The 18,015-nt window shown below is 58.3% G+C and overlaps 2 protein-coding genes across 5 annotated transcripts in view; both read right to left on the reverse strand.

Moving 5' to 3' along the window:
• KNDC1 (kinase non-catalytic C-lobe domain containing 1) overlaps positions 1-3,716 on the reverse strand; it is a 31,279-nt gene extending 27,563 nt beyond the window's left edge. For 2 of the 4 annotated variants that reach the window (XM_059661646.1, XM_059661645.1), the window contains exon 1: positions 3,349-3,716. In XM_059661646.1, the coding sequence (XP_059517629.1) occupies positions 3,349-3,450 (102 nt within the window). In that variant the 5' untranslated portion in view covers positions 3,451-3,716. The remainder of the gene's footprint in view (positions 1-3,348) is intronic. The other 2 variants (XM_059661644.1, XM_059661642.1) reach the window with 1 other exon arrangement.
• Positions 3,717-9,427: 5,711 nt separating this feature from the next.
• ADGRA1 (adhesion G protein-coupled receptor A1) lies at positions 9,428-17,796 on the reverse strand. The gene is made up of 3 exons (XM_059661938.1): positions 17,661-17,796; positions 12,387-12,485; positions 9,428-11,547 (listed from the first exon to the last, which is right to left on the reverse strand). The coding sequence occupies exons 1-3, from the start codon at positions 17,768-17,770 to the stop codon at positions 10,326-10,328; spliced, it is 1,431 nt and encodes a 476-aa protein (XP_059517921.1). The 5' UTR covers positions 17,771-17,796; the 3' UTR covers positions 9,428-10,325.
• Positions 17,797-18,015: the final 219 nt, after the last annotated feature.

Below are 18,015 nucleotides of genomic sequence, written 5' to 3' on the forward strand. Positions count from 1 at the left end.
GTTCCGTGCAGGGCAGGCAAGAGAGGTCTCCCCCCGCGACTGTGCAGACACAAAGTCAACCCGTCCCGGCTGGGAGGAGGGGTGCAGGAGGCAGGTGCAGGCGAGCCCCCAGGGCAGGCTGTCCCCAGGGCAGCCCCTCCTCGGCTAGTCCCTGGGACCCTGGGCAGGGCTGGCTTCCCACCCAGGGCCACCGTCTGGCTGCAGCAGAGTGCCCGTTCAGGGGCTTCTGTGAATTAAGGAGGCCGCCGACCCAGTCCCAGACTGTGAGCCAGGGTTCCATGGGGACCCAGAGGTATTCTCTATAACCAATGAATTTTTTAACCTTGGAACGGGCCTGCCAACACAAAGCCCGGTCACTTCGGAGGTTTGTCAACAACCCCCAGGCCTGCTGACGTCCCTTCAGTTGCCAGACCCCCAGGCGAGGGAAGCTCTGCACGGTGCCCTGCTGGGGGTCTGCCTACTTGCCCTGGAGCCCCCCACGCGTAACTCTCACCTCCCCGGAAGCTCTCCATGGTTCTCCAGCTGCCTGCTGCTCTGAGCTCATTTCCTTACAGACGTCACATGGACCCCCTCGGGCACAGCGGAAATGTCACTCCTTTCTAGGGGACCCCCAGCTGTGTGCTCCTCTGGGCAGCGACAAGGTCCCCATCTGCCTTCGAATCCCCAAGCCCAGTACTCAGCCCACAGATGCTGGGAGGTTCTTGCTGAACGGGGCAGGGATAAGAATGCTCCTTACTCCTCAAGGGGGTCTGGGGACCAGGAGACACCCTGCCCCCTTTCACCCCCCCCCCCCATCCCTAAACTGGTGCGCCATCTTCCTGTCCAAGCCTCCCGATGGCTGGCGTCTGCCTCTCCTGCAGCCACTGTCCTGCCTGACTGGCTGCTCTGCCTGACGCCGAAACCCTGTCCTTTGCTTGTACGGGGTGCTGCCTGCAGGAGACCAGGGACCAGCCGGGCTGCATCCTCCAGGGCGTTGCTGGTGGTGCCAGCCCTCACCATGTGCCTCGGGGGTTTCCAGTCGAGTTCTCCCACCCGTCGGCATCCACCAGAGAAACTGCTGGACACAGGCTGTGGCGTCTCCACTTCACACCGAACGCCAGGCTGTTTGACAAAGGCCGTTCTCTGCTCCCCCAGCAGGGAGGGAGGGCTGCGTCCGGATTTTTGGGCCTTGCCAACCTGGAGAGGTACTCACAGTGGGGGTATTTCCTCTCCCCTTTTATAATAAAGTCAAACATCTTTTCATGTGTTCATGGGCTATTTGGATTTTCTCGGGTGACACTGGGGAGGGACATTCCGGGGGCTCCTAGGGCTCCATGGGGTTCTATTTCTTGACCGCACTGCACAGTCCATTACTGTAAGTGGCCAACTCCTGTGTCTCCTGAGGTCTGTTGGTGTCCTGGGTCTGGTGGCCGCTGTCCCTCCCTGGGGCGCCATGTCCTTGCCGTCCTGGCTCTCCAGGCTCCTTCAGCAAGCCTGCCCAGGTGACACACAGCCTGGCTCCTCCCTCACCTTGCACAAGATGGCTCTCCGGATGCCACCTGACTAGGTATCGCTGTGGCAGGCAGTGTCACATGTCCCTGACTTAAGACCTGCAACAGCGACCAAGCTGAGCGTGTGTGGCGTGCAGTCTGGGCCTGGTGTGTTCCAGGGACAGGTGAGGCCTGCTCTAGGCCCGGCCTCCTGCTCTGTGAGACACACCTGGAGGCAGCACCTGTCTCTTCAGAGGGGCGAGCAGTCGGGAGAGCCCCCGAACATTCCTGCTGGATGCTCAGCAGTGGGACCACTGTGCATCCCCGGTCACCTGGAGGCTTTGGTCACATGACAGAGGGGACCCCCGGCTCCACGCACTGTGCACAGAGGGGAGCCATGGACACCTCCCAAGAGAAGGTGTCAGGACTCGGTGGGAGGAAGGACTGTGGCAGGGTGGTGGCTTTGGGTCCAATCCTGGCTCTTGTCCTGTTTACTTGGCCCCAGTCCTGCTTGGTGCCCGGCCACAGAGGAGGCGGGCCGAGTGTGGGTGGAGTGTGGGCGGCTTGTTCTGCTGCCGTGGTGGTTTAGGGGTGAGTCTTCTCACAGATGCACTTGAATGCTTTCTCTGGGGAGCTGTGAAGGCTGGGGCAGGGGACAGGCACCCTTTCTTCTTCCATCAAAGCCACGGAGATGTCCTAAGGTTTATTTATTACCTGCCTCTCTTCTCTGCAGCTTCTCTCACCAAATCCAGGTCACCATGGGGGAGGGGGGGGCAGGGCAGCACCCACCCCCAGGCACTGGCTCAGTGGCCCCTCCTGGCCAGCAGCGGCTTCCTGAGACAGACTGCTACCCAGAAAGAAGGACTGAGCTTCTTCAACCTGAGCTCCAGGGGCTGGGGCTGGTCCAAGGGGGGCAGGCCCCGGGGAATGTGATGAATCCCTTCTCTACTCCTGGAGGCACCAGCCAGTCTGATTCACCCCCACAGGCACGTGGAGGGTCTCCATCGGCACCAGCCATGTGCAGGGACGGCATCTGACTCTGGGCTGCATGGCACCGGCCCTCAACAGTGAGCAGGGTAGCCCAGGGATCCAGGCCTTTGCCTGCTGGAGGCTTGGCAGGCCCCGTGCCCAGGCCCCACAGCCGTGGGAGACAAGAGGGTCTCTCTGGGAGCAGCTGCACCCTCTGGGATCCCCTCTCATGCAGAGGAGCCTGGCTTGTTTAGCCGTTAATTCGTTTGACCCAGAGCCTGTAGGACACTATGGGGAAGCCAGAGCCACAGGGACAAACCCCAGTGAAGTGGGTGATGGCTTGCTTGCCTCAGTCACAGGCAGCCTGGCCCTGTGGGCATCTGATTCAGTTAACGGCCAGAAATCTCATGTGACAGACCCCTGTGCACCTTGGGTGGGGGCCCACTCGGGGGCCTGAGTGAGGGCCCTATCTTCTGTGAGCAGGAAGCAGCGCTCAGTCCTGACCCCCCCCCCTCCACGCCCCCCAGCTCCTCAACAGTCCCGCCAGACTGGGCTCTGCTGGCACCTCCCGCTGACCTCCTAGGTCGACTGCAAAGAGGAAACAGCGCTTTACCCACCAGGTGCCCCCACACGCCCCTGCCCAACCCTGACAATCAGGGCCCACTTCCCACAGAGCATCAGCTCCAGCGACAGCCCCCAAATGGCTGTCCCCTGCGGCATCCCAGGGGTCCTGCCCCCTCCGGGAGAAAATGTTTAGGGGTGGTGCGAGGCGTTGAGACCAGCTGGGGATCCCCCTATCCCCAAGACCTGGCGCAGGGGCCTGGGGAGTGGGAGGTACCTTCCCCGGGGACTCTCCGCGGAACCCTCCGCCAGCAAAGGTGGGGGTCCCACCGTGCGTCCGGGGTCTCACCTCGTCCTCGGGCAGAGTGGGGAGCGGTTCGAAGTCATAGAAGTCTAGATCCTTGCCGTCCACTTCGTAAAAATCCGCCGCGGCCGGGTCCATGGCCTGCATCTTGCGAGCGCGCGGGAGACGCTGCGGCCTCGGCCACTGCTGGGCTCCGCGTTCCGCGCCTGGCAGGCGCCCCTGGCCCGCCTCGCCTCGGCCCTCCCCCCGGCCTTGGGCCCAGGTCTGCCGGGCTGGCTCCACGAGCGGGTCCCGCTAGGCGCGCCCCGGAGCCATGGCAACGCGCCCCGCACCGCCCCGCCCCGCCTCGCGGCCCCGGCCCGCCCGGCCTCGGTGCGCCCCGCCCGCGCGTCTGCCGCAGTGCCGCCCGGACCGGGCAGAGGCTGGGGCAGCACCGGGGTCCCGGCACTCGCCAGGCCGCGCTCACTTTGTCGGGCGCTAGGCTCCCCGGCGTACGCACGTTGGCCGATTTTTTGGGGGGGCGGGGGTGTGGATGTGCGGCGGGGAGGGGGCTGCCGGCGCGGGAGGGACCGGGACGTTTAGGGGCGGGGCCACGCCTGCGGCCGGCGATTTGTTCCCAGAGGCGCCGCAGGCTGCCGCCGGGGTCCGCGCCCACCCGAGCACAGGAGGGGCGAGGGCCGCGGCGCACCCCCAGGACAGCGCCGTGTGGGTCGTCGACCCTCCGTCGGATCCCTGCTCCCGTCCCCGCTGGCCCGGGCCGGGGCTGCCGCAGTCTCAGCTGGGGTGGCGGCCGCAGAGGCGCGCAGGCCAGCGGGACGGGCTTGGCAGGGACCCGGCCGGGCGGCTGGAGGGTGGCCAATCCCCCTCGCTCGAATTAGGGTCCCCTGGACGCCATGTGGGGACCAGCAGTTACAGCTTTACCCGCACCCTGCCAGCCAGTGGAACAGAAGCCCAGAGACCAGACAACCCCTCCCCTTTTGCAGTCCAGCCGGCCGCGCTTCAGCCCTTCACTGCACATTAGGGTCCGCCAAGGTGAGCCTTGCCCCAAGCTGGGGCTGTAGTTGGGCAAAGAGTCAGGCTTCTCCCCCCCAACCCCCCAGCCTGACAAAGAGCCAGGATACCCGCCACCCACATTTTGCACAGAAGGGTGGATGGTAATCTCACCATCCTGGGTTGACATGGGTGCCTGCTACCCCAAGCCCTTAGAGAGCAGAGCTGTGGGGAGGTCTCCCACAGGAGAGCTCCCCCATGTGGCCAGCCCTGTCCCCGCAGCCTCGCCTGGCCAGGCACACAGCAGGCACTGCGTAAATGCTCCTTGTTGTGAATGAGGCAGGGCTTGTGACAGGTTTTCCAAAGTCCGAGGGTGCAAGGGGCAGGGACAGTAATTCCTAATGTTCTGTCTTTGGATCAGATCGCTGTGGCCCCGGGCCCTGGGACATGGCACCCAAGGATGTGAGGGGCTCCCCAATCCCGGGAGAAATAGGTGGGCAGTGAAGCCCGAGGCTGGTGGCCGAGGTGGGTGCTGGGCAGCCTTACTGTGTGCCAGGTGCTGATCCTTGGGCCCACCCAGCTCAATTGGAGCAGAAATCAGGGGCAGTCTCCCCCATCCTGGGATATTTGGAAGCTCAGAGCAGCAGCCGGGGTGAGTGGAATGGGGGTGGTAGAGGCAGCAGGAACTGGAGAAAAAGCATCTCACAGACGTGTGACTTGGGCCTCCTGTCCCTGAGCTCTCTGTGGACACCACATAGGGTCTCAGAAGGAGGCTGACAGTGGCAGGCAGGCCCTGCTGCAGGACTCTGGGGCTCCAGCCGCACCCCCAACCTTGGATCCTGGGTCTACAGAGCTGAGGGCCCTGGCTGCAGGGTCCCTCTGCTGCAGGGCTGGGGGGCTGGGCTGCCACCTTACTTTGTTGAGAGCGGGGGGAGCCTGGGTGTGGCCCAGTGGGGGAGCCTCGGGCACAAAGGGTGTGCTGCAGGGCCCTCCCGGAGGAGGGCATGGGCTTGGTCATCTGCTTCTCGACTCACCATGCAGCTGGCCCAGGGCGTAGGGTGAGGGCTGAATGGGACAGGGCAAAGGTCACCCATAGCTAAGGGAGCAGTGACATCACATAAGCTCCTGGGAAAAGATGCATCCACTTTGGGTAAAATACAGAACAAATGGGCAGCTGACATCACCTGAGTCAGCTCTGGCCATAGCGGCCTGAGAGTACTTAGGGGATTGCTGCTCGGTGGCCAGGGACCAGGGCACATGGGCCGCGGGGAGGGGTCAGGGGCAGGGCGCACTGCAGCGCCTTCTACCTACCCACCTGCTTTCATTTCAGAGTTTGTGGTCATGGTCTTACTGTTTGTGGAGTGATGTGAAACTTCTGGAATTTAGTTCATCTTTCTGAGTGTTTGCACACCTGCCTGCTTGGATAGCAAGCTTTCTCCAGGGGAGCAGCCCTGGGTCCTGGTGCCTCGAACGTAGTAGATGGTTGATTAATGTTGAACGAGGGCCTGATCCTTTAAGTCAGAGCCATGTAGATGAGGCACTCAAATCTTCCCAGAGCCGATGGGACATCACAAGGCAGCCCCTGAAGTCCACTGAAAGTTCATAGCAAGCTCAGTTCTAAACAGGGCCACGCAGCCTCATGAGCAGTCACTGGAATGACCTCCTGGCCTCGGCACCCACCTCTGCACCGCGCCTGGGCGTCCAGGACATGCCCAGCAGCACACCTTCTTCCTGAAGCTTCCCTCAGGTGCTGTCTGAATCCTGCAGGGCTTCCAGGCCATGACAGGGGGTGCCCAGTCTTCTGACTGATCTTCGCTGCTCACTCTCTGCCCCACCCCCTCTTTCTTGCGGACCCTCCCTCCGCGTGGCCACTTCTGCCTCCGCTGCAGTGCCTGACATTCCTCCTGGTCGGTGTCCAGGACAGGAGCCCCCCCGCAGATGGGGTCTCCTGCAAAGGCTGCTCCATGCTGGTGTCTGCCCCTTGCCACACCCGGACACTGTCAGGACGTGGTCTTGTTCTCTGTCGAGCCCCGTCCCTCCTGTCTCGGGGTATGCACTTGGCGCTCAGCTTGGCCAGGTGGTGTGAGGCCAATGGAGCGGGGTCTTCAATGCCTCGGCTCTCATTTTCCCTAAAACAATTTGAAGAGCTGTCAAAACCTGTGCACAGTGTGAAGTCAACATCCAAATTAAAAAAAATGTCAATAATTGCAATGAATGTCATAGCTGGTGTGGTGTAAATACTGACCGTTTGAAATAAAGCTGTTAGTCACGCTCCTAAATGTATCCAAGAAGCTAAATACCAAAGTGGTTTTGGTACCCACCACCAACCATTTACAGAAAACATAGAAACGCATTTTTCTTTACTAGTCGGAAATCCTCATCGTGACATTTTTCATTAAACTCATGATAATCATCCAATTTTGCCCAGAATTTTATTCTATTGTGACATATTTTTATGCTTGAAAGTTTCTATAGATCCCCCATCATTCTTTAAAAAAATCCTTACTTGAGAATATTGTGTTGTGTTTTTTTTAATTGACTTTAGAGAGAGAGGATGGGGGAGAGAGGAAGAGAGAGGGGGAGAGTGGGGGGAGAGAGAGAGAGAGAGAGAGAGAGAGAGAGAGAGAGAGAGAGGTGAGAGAACATTATCCTTTGCTTCCATATGTGCCCTGACTGGGGTCGAATCCACTACCTAGGTATGCACCCTGACCAGGAATTGAACCCGCAACCTTTTGGTATATGGGACGATGTTGCAGCCAACTGAGCCACCCAGCCAGGGTCCCCATCACACTTTTTGGAAACAAATACACATGTAAGTTTTAATAAATTGAATATTTAATAAATAACTTTAAAACTATTTTTTTTGTTTCTAATGACCATTTGACTCATTTTACATGATCAAGGTCTTTGGGTGCAGTCAGTTAGAGATGGGAACACAGGACAGTAGCCCACTGACCTGCTGCTGCCTGGGAGCTGGAGCTCCGGCCGGGCTCACGAGGCCTTCCCTGGGGACCCCTGGTGCTTCTGCAGGGCTCGGGGGCTCCTGCAGGGGTGAGGGGTGAGGCCACCGTGGACATGGGTCCCCAGTCCAGGTGATGCCTGAACCCCCGACCACAGGAAGTGGGGACCCTCTGGTAGCCAGGGCTGGCCCCCAATGTCACCACGTGGGTGTGGCTGGAGCTGTGAGTGGAGTCATCTGCTGCTGGTGCAGAGACAGTGTCGACATTTATGCAGTTTGAGATGGGATAAATTTATGATGTTACGAGGACGCGTTCCACCCTGGGGACAGTGGGGACATGGCAGCGGCCAGCGGTTCCCTGGGACACCCCGGGGGAGGGAAGCCGTGGGCAGGACACCACAAGGCTGACACCTGCCAGCTGGTGGGTGTGAAGGCAGCAGGGATGGTGGAGGACTGTGGGTGCCGTTACCCAGAGGGGCTCTGGACAGGCCCCTTTTGCTGCACCTTCCCTGTCTGTGCGCAGGGGTTTCTGGTCCTCGAACTGCTGTGTGACCTCTGTGACATCAGGCAACGCCTTTGGATCCACAGCCTGGCGGGGCTGCTGCCTGGCGCCCTTGGAGGACTGTCCCTCAGGTGGTTATTTCTGTCACATGTGTCTGCATGTCCACAGTCCCATCCAGCACCCCTCCCTCCTGGCCCACAGACTCATCCTGTCACCAACCCCCATTGTTGTTGGTCATCCTGACTCTTGCTGAGATGGACGCAGCAGCGTGGGTCATGGCTGAGGGATGCTCCTCTTATGCCCCTTCCTGCTCCACATGCCCCCGAATGGCCAGAGCACTCTGCTTTGACTTTTTAACTCTCTGAAGAGCACACACACGCATGCACACTCATTTCATGTACACAAGCACACACACTCATAGACACACATGCACACTCTCATGTAGCACGCATACATATGCACTCTTACTGCATACACGCAATACAACTCAGGCACCACAGCCACTCACTAATGCACACACACCTACATGAACTCACACATGTGCACAGCTATCCAATGTACAAACATACAGCACACATGTAAGCACATTCACACATGCACATTCGTCTTTATACACCGCACGCTCACACGCACACATGACTCCTACCCCTCACCACCCAGTCATGTGCACACATGCAGACACATGTGCACAGAGCAAGGAAGGGACCCAAAACGTAAGGCCACAGGCAGCCTGGGCTCTGTCCCGCTCCCCACCCTTGTGGAAGCTCACTCCACACGGAGCGCCTGACTGCAGCCGTGCGGTGCCCTTCTGTGCTCTGGAAACAGCACGTGCCAGTGGGCCATGTCACAACACGGCTCCCCACTGGGCTCGGGCAGCCGTGTCGATCCTGAAGCCCTCGAGGTTTATTTAGTGCTGAGCGTCGTTGGTTTGGATGATGAGGCGCTCTCTGTTCTGCCAGGGCTGCTGAGGTGGGAGGGATGCTGGGTCCCCACGGGGGCGGGCCAGGGAAGAATGGCCCTGCCCCAAGCACCAGGGCACAGACAGGGCCTTGCAGGCCGGTGGGCCGCCCTCCTCGAGGGTCAGAGACGCACATGGATGCCAGTAACCAGCCTCACGAAGGGCGAACAATGTGAAACACTGTATTTTGCCTGACGGTTCTGCATCTACAGTGTGTACACAGCACAGCGTCGGGTCTCGGTTCATGTCAGCAACAGAAGCAGGTGAACAGGCAGACAGTGATGGAGACAGGAGCCGCCCGGAGGTCATCTGGTTGCCTGTCTGGTGGGCCTGTGAGACGCACGGGGTTGGTGGCAGGTACGGACACTGTGGTAAGCTACAGCTTCACGGTCTGGAATCCCGGGAAGTGAGGCTCCTCGCGCTCAGATACTGAGTGTGGGACCTGGGGCACCTGACACACTCCTCGTCTCTCCCAGTGGGTGCGAAGGAAGGAGCCGCTCCGGGACATCCGCCCGCCTAGGCCGCAGAGCACACGGGCGAGTCGCACCATGACAGCCGAGCAGACCACTGATCACCTGACTACCCTGCCTGTGCACGATGTGCCATGTGCATGTTGGTGGTGATGTGCGCACAGGGATAGTGTACTGTGCATGGGTGGGTGAACATGTGATGCACACACATGACATGTACATGTGGTGCACACACAGACGTGTGTGTGTGTGTGTGTGTGTGTGTGTGTGTACACGTCACAGTTCCAAGGGGAGGAAGGGAGGGGCAGTTGTGCATGGTCTCACACGCATATCACATCCTTCTGGGCGTCCAGGCTTCTGCCCCTGTGAGGACCCACTGACCCCAGCCATGGGATGGGGCACTTCTGTCCTCTGAGTCAGGGCTTTGTGCCCAGATGTTCATGGAAATGCCAGCTCCTTCTCTTTGAGGGGCAGGGAACTTTATTTTTCCCATATTCCCATGTTGGGGCGGGATCTAGTCCTGACAGCGGCTGGCTTAGGAAATGGAATATTTGTTAAAGGACAGTTGGGCTTTTGCAGAGCCGTGGGGCCCCCTCCACCCCCTGAAGGCCACGTGCTCCCAGAGCACAGCTGGGTGCCCCGCGTCTGTGAGGCCCTCAGCCTGCGGGGCTGGGGCTGCATTCAGGGTGGGGGCTGAGGTGGAGATGGCACGGGCGTCGGCTCAGACGTGGGGCCCAGGTTCAGAGCGCACTGGGCTGGCCAGCAGGCTGCCCGCCCCTGGAACAAAACTTAACACACACATTGAACACGAGAAAGATCAGTGTGCCTCCTGCCGCGGCCGTCACAGGCGGGCAGGCCTCCACACGGAGGCCGGTTCCTCTGCCTGCTGTGTGGCTGGGCTGCCCGGGGACGGGCGCTTCGGGTCCACGAGGGGTGACTGTGGGCACGACAACTTGTCTGACCTCGGGGATCAGGGAGGCAACGTGGCCCAAAGCGTCTTCCCACTTGAGTCCTTCATAACCAGAGGTCAGCGGGGTGCCAGTCGCTTCTGAGCGGCTCTGTCGCTTGGTGACCCTGTCGACCTCACGGGGGAGAGGGTCCCTGCTCTGCTCTGACGCTCGCCCGGGGCGGGTGGCACGGCGGCTACACAGTCGTCTCATTCTTCCAGGGCCCCGTTCGGATGTTGCCTGTGCTGTCGGCACCGTAAGGCACGGCTTCGCACACGTCGCCCTTGAGCAACCCGTTCTGGCCAGGGCCCCCAAAGGGCAGGGACTGTGTCCTCTGGAGCATCTCAAAGTGGGCGGGGCCACGGCCTACCTCCCTGCCGGGCCGCGGGGTGCAGCCGTAGAGTGTGGGACTGACGTTGCCACTCTCGGGCTGGCTGACCAAGGGGAAGGGGTCGCCCTGGGCGCAGCAGGCCAGCGGGTGCATCCCTGCCGGGCCCTCGAGCGAGCTGGCGGGGCTGTCTGTGCGTGAGCTGTGGGGGCTGCCGTCCAGGCTGGACGGGATGTGGTAGGCGTACTCCTGCTCGGCCGCGGCCGCCCTGTGCCGGCTGAAGTAGCGAGGCTTAGTTCTGCCCTGGAGGCACCGGTGCAGGTGCAGGTCGTGCCCAAACGCGTCCTCCTCATGCAGGTGGACATGGGCCATGTCCTCCATCAGCTGCTCACAGTGCATTTGGGCACAGCAGGGCGTGGCCGGCGACAGGCAGCTGACGTGGCTCTGGGAGGCCTGCAGGTTGGTCATCTTGCAGTGGCTGGCCGGCGGGTGCCCAAAACCCCGTGGCTTGCCAACACAAGGCGAGTCCTGCAGGCAGGTGGCGTGCCCCAGTGCGTCCCCATTGGCGTCGAGCGTGTGGTGGGCACTGAGCTTCGAGGCCTGGGTGTCCCGGCGGGAAGGGCAGCACGACCACCAGCAGTGCCACACGTCGTCCCGCTTGGCGCAGTGGTGGATGAGCACGAAGAGCCCCAGCGTCACGCAGAAGGCGCCGTACAGGCAGCTAAAGACCATGTCCAGGAAGTGGCCCTGTGACACGGCCAGGGCCCCGAAGGTCCACGTGGCCGTGAACAGGAAGAGCGTGAAGGCGGTGGCCCGCAGCTGGGCCTTGAGCGAGTGCTCGTTCTGCAGCAGCGAGGCGGCCAGGGAGGCACAGGTGGGCGCCATGCCTGGGGGGGCCCTGGGGCTGTGGCCGGCCTCCAGCCCCGTCAACCGATGCTGCTCGTCCGTCCGCTCCCTGAGCTCGTACCGGCGCTCCGGGTGACGCCGCAGCTGGACGTAGGTGCCCAGGAAGTACACGCAGGTGACCAGGGCGATGAAGGCTGCCGGCCCGTAGAACGCGCCCAGGCTGGGCTCCCAGGCCATCCAGCAGCTGCGGGAGGAGAGCAGGAGGTGGAGGAGCTGGTGAGGGTGTGGGGGACGGGGGGAGACAGCTCCAGGACCCCGAGGGTCTGCTGAGGGCTGTGCTGGGACCCGAGCCCAGCGTGGCACTGCAGTGAATGTGGGGGAGAGACTGGCCTCCCAGGAGCAGGCGGGTTGGCTGTGGGGCGAGCCCAGTGCTGACTGTGCTGCCTGCACCTGAGGTGCCTGTGGAAGTCATTGCTGGGCATGGCCAACGGGTGGCCTCATGGTCAGGTGATGGGCACGGGACCCCATCCCACCCACCAGGGCCAGCCTGATGCACTCAGGCTGCTTCGGAGGGCCAAGATCGGGGAGGGTCCCGGGGCACTGGAGCCTGCAGAGCTGGGGGTGGGCGTCCTGTGCAGAGTGAGAGTGGGGCGGGTCGGTGAGGTCCCCTGGCCTGGACAGGTTAGGGAGGGCCTGCGGAGTCTGACCCAGCTCCTGCACACAGCTGGGTCCACTCTGCTGGCCTCGGCCTGCTGCCCAGGTGTTATTGGTCCCCCAGGCCTCTCCCATCTCCACAAACTGGCCCTCGGTCCCCAGGGGGAAACTGGGTCCGTTGGGGAGGAGGACAGCTTTGGGCGACCAGGCCTTGTGCTGGCAACTCATGGACACCTGGGGACAGTCTGGGCAGCCAGGACCCCTGCCCTGCATGGCCTCAGCCAGGCCGCGCCTCATTTTCGGGCTGTGGCAGTCTGTCGTCTATGAGTGTCTGTGACCAGAGAAGGTGCTGGCTGCCGCTGGGCACCTGCAGCCAGGGTGACTGGAGCGCGTCAAGGGCCACCCTCAGCCCTCGGTGCTTGTACTCACTATGCCGACTCCTCGCCCTCCGCCCCGTAATTCCTGATGTTCGTGGCGGCCGTGACTCCGCAGATGATGAAAGGAACCCCTCCACTGACGAGGTAGAACCTGCCGGAGAGCAGGAGGTCGCTCACTGCCCTTTGAACCCAACTGGGTCCCCCAAGGACAGCATCACCTTCAGGGCAAAGGAGGGAGGGTGGCCCAGGGGTCCTGGCCAAGCAGCTGTCAGGCAGGGGCAGCGCCAGCCCCACTGACCAGGCAGCCACTGCCAGGGCCTGGACTCTCCTCCGCCCCCCTCCCCGCACCCCCAGCTCGCTGGCTGCTGCGCCCCTGCAGAGATGGCCCTGGCCAGGCCCCAGCGCCATGTCCCCCAAGAGGAGAATGGCACGGGTCCCAGGTCCTTGGGTGGGAGCAGGATGCCCCTGCCTCTGGTCACTTGTGGTGACCCCTGGGGACTTTGCCTCCCAGAATTCTATACCCAGAAACACACCCTTCAGAATGCAGGAGAAATAAAGACAGATTGTAATAAAAATAAAGCTAAGTGTCCCGCTGACTTCAAGAAATGCTAAATGAAGGCCTTCAGGCTGAAGGGTTCTTGTACCCGATGGACACTCGGAGGAAGAAAGAACATAAAAATGCTAAATAGTAGGGTAAGTAGAAAAGATTTTGTTTCCTCTTAACTTCTTTAAAATACATGTGACTGTTTAAAGGAAGGATGTTACCTCTGCCTGTGGCATTTATGACACGCACAGGGGTAATATATACGGCGTCTCCAGCCTAAGGGTGGTGGGAGGGGAGAGGGTCTCCATTCAGTCGCAAGGTTTCTGATGTAGTTTACATGAAATAGTAGAATTTTCACACTGAACAGGCTGTGAAGAGGCCATGGATTTAAATCCCTGAAGCGACCACAGAAAATTAGTAGGCAAAACACTAAGAGATAAAATAAAGAGTTTAAAAATGTTAAAATGATCCAAGAGGAGGAAATAGAAGAGGAAAGGAAGGACAGAAGGAAAAAAAAAGGAAGTAATGCTCTAGCCGGTTTGGCTCAGTGGTTGGAGCTTCGGCCATAGACTGAAGGGTCCTGGGTTCTTTTTGATCAGGGGCATGTACCTTGGTTGCAGGCTCGATCCCTGTGTGGGATGCAACCAATCAATGTGTCTTTCTCATATTGATGTTTTTCTCTCTCTCTGTCTCTCCCCCTCACTTCCGCTCTGTCTAAAAATAAATGGAAAAAATATCATCTGGCGAGGATTAACAACAACAAAAAGTAAAACAGAAAACAAATAGTGAAATGGAGATCTAAATCCAACCAAATGAAAATTTCATTAAATTTTAATGGACTAAAAACTCCAAAGGCAGAGATCATCAGAACTGATTAATAGCAACAAAAAAGCAAGCTATTTACTGTCTACAATAGAAGCATTTAAAATATAAAGGCACAGAGAGGTGGAAAGTTAATGGATGGAAAAAGCAGTCCACACAAACCATGACCCCAGGAAGGCTGGAGTGGCTACATTAATAGCAGATAAAGTAGATTTTAAGAGAAAAAGATAAAGAGGGACATTTTGTAATGATGTCAGTGATAGTTTACTGGAAGTCATGGCAACCATGAATGTGTGTGTGCCTAGGAAAAGATTCAAACTACATGAAGCAAAATGGACAAAATTAAAGGGCGAAATGGACAACTCCAAAATCATAGTTGGTGATTTTAACTCCCCTTCCTTAGCAATTGAGAGAACAAGTAGAAAAAAAAAATCAGTAAAGAAACAAGATCTGAACAACAGTATTAATCACTTTGCCCTAATTACTCTTTCTAGAACATCACAACCAATAAATGCATAACATTTATTCTTTTTAAGTGCACATAGTCTGTTCATCATGACAGATGACATCAAGAAACACATCTCAATAAATTTAAAAGGATTGAAAGCATACAGAGTATATTCTCTGATCACAATGAAATTAAGTTGCAAATTAATGACAGTAAGATAACTAGGAAAATCACGACTATCTGGAAATGAAATGATGCACTTCTACTAGTAAATAATTCATGGATCAAAGGAGAAATCAAAAGGGAATTTAGAAATGATTTTAAACAGAATGAGGAAGAAAATACCATATAAGATTTCTGGGGTGCAGCTAAAGCAGGATTCAGAGGGACATTCATAGCTATGACTGCATCTGTGAGAAAAAAGGAAGGTCTAAAGTTCACTGACATAAGATTCCACCTCAGCAAGGCAGAAAAATAAAAAATCAAAGTAAATGGAAAGGAGCAGGAAGAAGGAGAGAATAAAGATAGGAGCAGAGATAAAGAAAAAAAAGTCCTGGATATAATGTACAGCGCAGCGACGATAGTAACACTATGCTGTATCTCTGACAGTTGCTAAGAGAGTGGATCTTAAATGTTCTCATCACAAGAAAAAAAGTAGTAACTATGTGGGCGATGGATGTTAACTAGACCTATTGTGGTGATCACAATATACATGAACATTATGTCCTACATCCGAAACTAATCATTTTATGTCAGTTACACCTCCATTAGAAAAAAAAAAAGACAAAAGTAGTGAAAATTACCAAAGCAGTTGTTCATTTCCTGAAACCATGAACAAAATGACATAGCCTGAGTCGGCTGATGAAGAAAAGAGAGAGAGAGAGAAAAGAAAGAAAGAAAAGAGAGAGAACAACTTGCAGCGTCGAGGAGGCGGTTTCCTATCACCTGTCCCACAGGCACCGAGGGAGTCAGAGGGCAGACAGTCCCGACTTAGGACGGTTCTACTTCCGGTTTTCCACCTTTATGATGGTGTGAAAGTGAAACGCATTCAGTAGGAACTGCACTTTGCATTTCTGATCTTTCCCTGGCTGGTGCTATGTGGTGTGATTTTGAGCAGCAGGGTGAGCGGAGGCTGCCGTTAGCCACGTGATCGCGAAGGTAACCGCCCGTTACCGGCAGCGTGCCTGTGTTGCCAGCGTCTTGGGGTTTTGTGTTCTGAGCATCGTAAGGTGGGCTAAGCTAAGCTATGATGTTCACAGGTTAGGTGTGCTAAATGCATTTTCGATTCAACAATATTTTCAACGTGTGATGGGTTTACCAGGATGAAACTCCATCGTAATTAGAGGGGCATCTCTATATTATACAAGTGTATGTGAATGATTCAGCAACTTAGATGAAATGGATAAATTCTTCGGGAAAAAACACACCCAACAACACCCAAAAAATCACCAAAATTGAAACAAGAAGTAGAAAGTCCGAATACTCTGTGTCTAATAGAAGATTGACTTCAGTATCCGCAGACACCTAACAGAGAGACTCAGGTCCGTGGGTCACGTCTAAGGAAGGGATGACCGGGTCTTATGTAGGCTCCTTCAGAAACAAGGGGGGTGGGGTACCCCCTGACGCAGTTTGAGATTGGTATCCAAACCAGGCAAGGACATTAAAAATGTAAATTCCCTGACATTCTCCCCCATGAACACAGATACCACATCTCTGACACGTAGGACTTCACGAAAAGGATTAAACAAGAGTGCGGTGGGGCTCGCTCTGCTCAAGCCTGTGATCCCCATCATGGGCCCCGTGGGCCAGGCCAGACCACAGATGTCCCCCTGGCAGCCGGGTGGGGGGAGGGGGGCCACATTGCTAAGCTGTGGAGCTGGGGGACAGTGTGCCCTGGCCCGTTCAGTGCTGTCGCATGCTCTCCTTTCCTGATGGCTGCAGACTGTCCCTGTGGGACCCACATGTTCTCCAGCGAGTGGAGCTCTAGAGGCGGCCGGGCCCTGGCAGGTTCAGTCCCTCCCGACTCGGGCAGTGTGTCCCACGGGCCACTGCCCGCTGGGTGCTGGAGAGGTGCTGACCTGCCCTGCGGCCCAAGCCTTCCAGGCCGTGCGTCCTGCAGGGTGAAGCGCTCAGGGCCCTCTCTTGCCTTTTTTCTGCTTTTTCCCTGAGTATTCCAGCTCAAGTCACTCCAAGCCCTCGAGCCCTCAGGACAGGGGCTGAGCACAGCTCCTGGGCACAGCACAGGCTCAGACAGCAGAGGGCGCTGGAGGCCTGGGCAGCAATTCTCGCTGCAGCCGCTGGGTGGTGGTCAGAGGCGTGGAGCCTCCTGCCCCCACCAGTGATCTCTTCCTGGTGGAGGTGGCCCCTCTGCACCAGCCTCACATGCCCCTGGGCGCCAGCCACGTCCTCAGCAGGGAGGTCTGCACCAGCCTTGGGGGCCCCCAGGTCAGAGCCCCTCTCCTGTGCTCATGTGACGTTGGACCCACTTGGATCTCGATGGGGTTTATGTTTTGTTCCCACTGACACAGCCCCTAGCGGAGCCCAGACCCATTAAGACCACGGGCTTCATGCACTCCCTGTCTCCCCACAACCCAGCCAGGAGCTCCCCTGACCGTCGGGTCGGGCAGCCTCCTCCTTCTGTCAGGGCACAGTTTCTAGAAAGAACCAGTGAATCTGCATCTTGATGAAACTCCAACTACTGCCCGACAGCGTCCTTGGACACACACAGGGTGAGGGCGTGCAGCCACGTGGGAGGAAGAAAGAGCATGGGGTACTTGCTGACTGGCCGTGGGGTCACCACGGGGCAGCACAGGAGCCAGGGCTGGCCCTGGGCACAGGGACTATTGGTCTCAGGTTGTGGGGGGGGAGGGAGCCTGATCAGTAAGTGGGGTGGGGTGACATTCCCGTGTGAGAACGCGGAGTCGGTCCCTGCTGTGAGCACCGCTGTCCCCTGCAGTGTGTGGACATCCTGAGACAAGCCTTTCACCCGCGACTTCGAAGCTATCCCGCCACCGCGGTCTCGCTCTGACATCACCGCACGTTCCCTCAGCTGCCCTCCGTGGCTCGTGATGACGGCACCTGCCTAGACTGGTGATTAGTCTTCGTGGAGAAAGCTGTGAGTCCGAAGCCACTGAGCCCCAGATGAAGGGCCGGGGCGCAGTCACCTTGAAACCAGCAATTCCAGCAACTGAGCTGCCTCGGTTTCCCCAGCGAATGAGTAGGTATCTTAACTCAGAGACCCGTGAATAACTGAGGCCACTTACTGACTCCCCATTGGAGCCGTGTGCACCACGGCCCACCCATGGCGTGGAGCTCAGCCATGCTGGACCGACACACTGGCCCAAACCTGCTGGCCAGGCTCTAGCCCCAGCTCACTCCTGCCCCCGACCCACTGCCCAGCACCCCCAAGCCCTGGCCACATCATCCTAGGGCCCCAAGTTTCCTTGTGAGCCACTTTGCCTAGATCCCAGCATCAGGTGCAGGACTCCCGGAGCCTGGGGGATGGGAGGTACCTGAGCAGGGGCTGCTGGGAGTACGGTGGCTGGTCTGGGCCTGGGCAGGGTGGGACCTTCTTGGTCACCTGCTTGTAGATGTTCCTGGCGGTCACGGCGATCCACAGCATGGTGGAGAGTGTGCAGTAATGCAGCACGATGCCCACCTGGGGGGCGGGGGAGACAGGTCAGTAGCCGCCCGCCAGCGCACTGACCTCCCTGACCTCCCCACTGCACGTCCCAGCGCCGCCCAGCCCTCCCGCTCCCCTGCGTCCTCAGGAGGCAGCTCAGCAAGACAAGAAACGAGGCTGCCGGAGGCCCCAGGGTCCTTGGTTCCAGCAACACTGCTCTTCACAGGGGTCTCTGAGCTCAGGGG

The sequence above is a fragment of the Myotis daubentonii genome, chromosome 13 (genome assembly GCF_963259705.1).
Source record: "Myotis daubentonii chromosome 13, mMyoDau2.1, whole genome shotgun sequence".
Lineage (NCBI taxonomy): Eukaryota > Metazoa > Chordata > Mammalia > Chiroptera > Vespertilionidae > Myotis > Myotis daubentonii.

Bases quoted from the DNA above. Each gene is read 5' to 3' on its own strand.
- ADGRA1 (XM_059661938.1), bottom strand. From the start codon at position 17,770: ATGCTGTGGATCGCCGTGACCGCCAGGAACATCTACAAGCAGGTGACC. The intron at 12,486-17,660 runs GTACCTCCCATC...GCTCTCCGGCAG, and splicing joins TCCCAGCAGCCCCTGCTCAG to GTTCTACCTCGTCAGTGGAG. The intron at 11,548-12,386 runs GTGAGTACAAGC...CTCCTCCCGCAG, and splicing joins GAGGGCGAGGAGTCGGCATA to CTGCTGGATGGCCTGGGAGC.